The sequence below is a fragment of the Meleagris gallopavo genome, unplaced genomic scaffold (genome assembly GCF_000146605.3).
Source record: "Meleagris gallopavo isolate NT-WF06-2002-E0010 breed Aviagen turkey brand Nicholas breeding stock unplaced genomic scaffold, Turkey_5.1 ChrUn_random_7180001858378, whole genome shotgun sequence".
Lineage (NCBI taxonomy): Eukaryota > Metazoa > Chordata > Aves > Galliformes > Phasianidae > Meleagris > Meleagris gallopavo.
This window is the reverse complement of record NW_011124356.1, coordinates 1-2,228: the sequence shown is the minus strand read 5'-3', so window position 1 is coordinate 2,228 and position 2,228 is coordinate 1. Positions and strand designations below refer to the sequence as shown.

Genomic DNA, 2,228 nt, shown 5'->3' with positions numbered 1-2,228 from the left:
CCCCCCCCCCACCCCGCTCCGTCCCCAGCGTCGCAGCGCTGCACCCCGCAGCCCGATGCTTCTTTCCATGCTGACGTCTCCTTTTCCAAAGCAAACCCCATGCGGGTCAAAAAACAAACAAACAAACAAACAAAAAACCACTTTTCCTCTTCATTTGACCGATTCGTTCTTCGTTTTTCTCCCATTTTCAGCACCTCCTCCACGCTGAGCACGACAGCAGAACGCCGCCCTTCACCTCGCGCTTCGGTTTTCCTTGTTTTGTTAACTTCTATTTTTTATTTTTTACTTTTTCCCCCCCCCCGTTTTTTTTTGTTTGGTTTTTTGTTTTTTTTTTATATATGTGTGTGTGTGTAGGTGTGTGTTTTCTTCCTTTTCTTACTGTTTGCCCCCATTTTGAATCCGGGCGTCCCGTCAGCAGCTGCGCTCACAGATCCAGGCCTCGGGGCTGGTGCAGGTGGCATCATTCCAAAGCCCGCTGGAGGACACGGTGGCACAGTCCTCACCGTGCTGCCCCACGTTGTTGGGTTCACCTTTCTTCCAAAACCTGCGTGGGGGGATGGGAAAACACACCACAATTTAGGTGAAAGACTCAACGTTTGCTCGGGTTTTTTAGGAGGGTTTTTGGGGTTAAGCTGGTTCAACCCCAATCCTAATACTTCTCCTCTTCTCTTGGGGAAATCTCCATTTAACGCGCTCTTCTTCAAGCTCTGCTTTTCCCCTTCCAGCCCCAGTGGCACTACGTCATCCCAGTGCTTTCTCCCAAATCCCACACGTGAGAAATGGAAATAAGAAATAACCCACTTTGACTTTGACAAGAGATGCAGCTCCTGGTGGAAACCCCTCAGTTTTCAGCCCCAAAACCGAAGCGATTTTTGGGGGAAAACTCCCGATTCCTGCCCGCAGAGTGCTGGCTCCTCTCACCTTTCCCTCCACGCTGCACTTTCAGGTGCCACAAAACCTTTTTTCGGTGCTCTTTTTCCATGCTAAACCAGAGCACAGCACACTGCTGTGCTACTACGGGTGCAGCGCTCCGCTTTTCGGGTCAAAATAAGGAGAAAAAAGGCTGTTTGAGGATGGCAATTTGCTTGGAAACCTACGAGATAGAGAGGGATTGGCCGTCCAACCACTCCCAGTCGCCTTCTTTCTGCATGTCACTCAGGCCCAGCCAGAAAGCCCGTATCTCCATGATGTGGTTGGCCAGAAATTTCTGCAAATGAGGAAAAAAAAAAAAGACCCAAAATAATGAAAAAAAATGAGGGTAGGAAGTGGGTGAGCAGCGATGCGAGTTCTGTGTGTCTGCTGGTGACATCAGGGAGCCCCATCCCTTGGGACGAGCATGAGTGCCCCAGGAAATGGGGATAAAAGCCCTGGAATTGATGACTGCTGGAGGGAGCAGCTTTTACCCACCCCAAAAATGCTTGCAAAGCCGAGCTGGTGAAACTAAGCTTTCCAACCTGAGGCAGAGGTTGTCTCAGTTGGGGTTGAAACACTGACCTGCACGCTGCTGGAGCTGGAATTCTTCAAAGAAATCACAAAATTTCGGTCGCTTCAAAATAATTTCTATCTGTATTTTGGGGACAGATCGGCTCGCTTTGGTTACGTCCCATCAGAACCTCAAGTTTGGGGGACGTGGATGCTTCTCCCCTCCAGCAGCCCACGCTTTTTTCTTTTTTTCCCCACCTCCAGCTCTATGCAGAACTTGAGCGTGCCACCCTTCTAAACGAGTTCCATTTGGGTGTTTGGGGTCTTTTGGGGTTGTTTTGGGGGAATTGTGCAGCTTACATTCTCCAGCTCGCTGTTAACGATGGCCAGCTGAGCGCCCAGCATGGAGCAGGCAGCTCGAGCCTCGATCCACGACTTCTGTTCAGTGGAGAAATAATAGCAGGTTTTGGCAAACTGCTGCCAGCCAGCAGGACATCTGGTGCAGAACATCTCTATGGGGAAAACAAGAGGAAAAAAAAAAATCACAGAATCACAAGATGGTTGGGTTGGAAGGATGGAGGATGATGAAGTTCCAACCCCCTGTGCCATGCAGGGCCACCAACCTCCACGTCTCACAGCAGCCCAGGCTGCCCAGGGCCCCATCCAACCTGGCCTTGAACACCTCCAGGGATGGACGGGGCATCACAGCCTCTCTGGGCAGCTGTTCCAGCACCTCACCACTCTCTCTGTTAAAGAATTTTCCCCTGACATCCAACCTAAATCTCCCCTCCCTCAACTTCAAACCA

At 50.6% G+C, this 2,228-nt stretch overlaps 1 protein-coding gene across 1 annotated transcript; it reads right to left on the bottom strand.

Annotated features, from left to right (window-relative positions):
• Positions 1-335: 335 nt before the first annotated feature.
• LOC104915889 (C-type lectin domain family 17, member A-like) lies at positions 336-1,971 on the bottom strand. The gene is made up of 3 exons (XM_010726837.3): positions 1,783-1,971; positions 1,098-1,207; positions 336-544 (listed from the first exon to the last, which is right to left on the bottom strand). Exons 1-3 carry the CDS (start codon positions 1,930-1,932, stop codon positions 412-414), a joined length of 393 nt encoding a protein of 130 aa, XP_010725139.1. The 5' UTR covers positions 1,933-1,971; the 3' UTR covers positions 336-411.
• Positions 1,972-2,228: the final 257 nt, after the last annotated feature.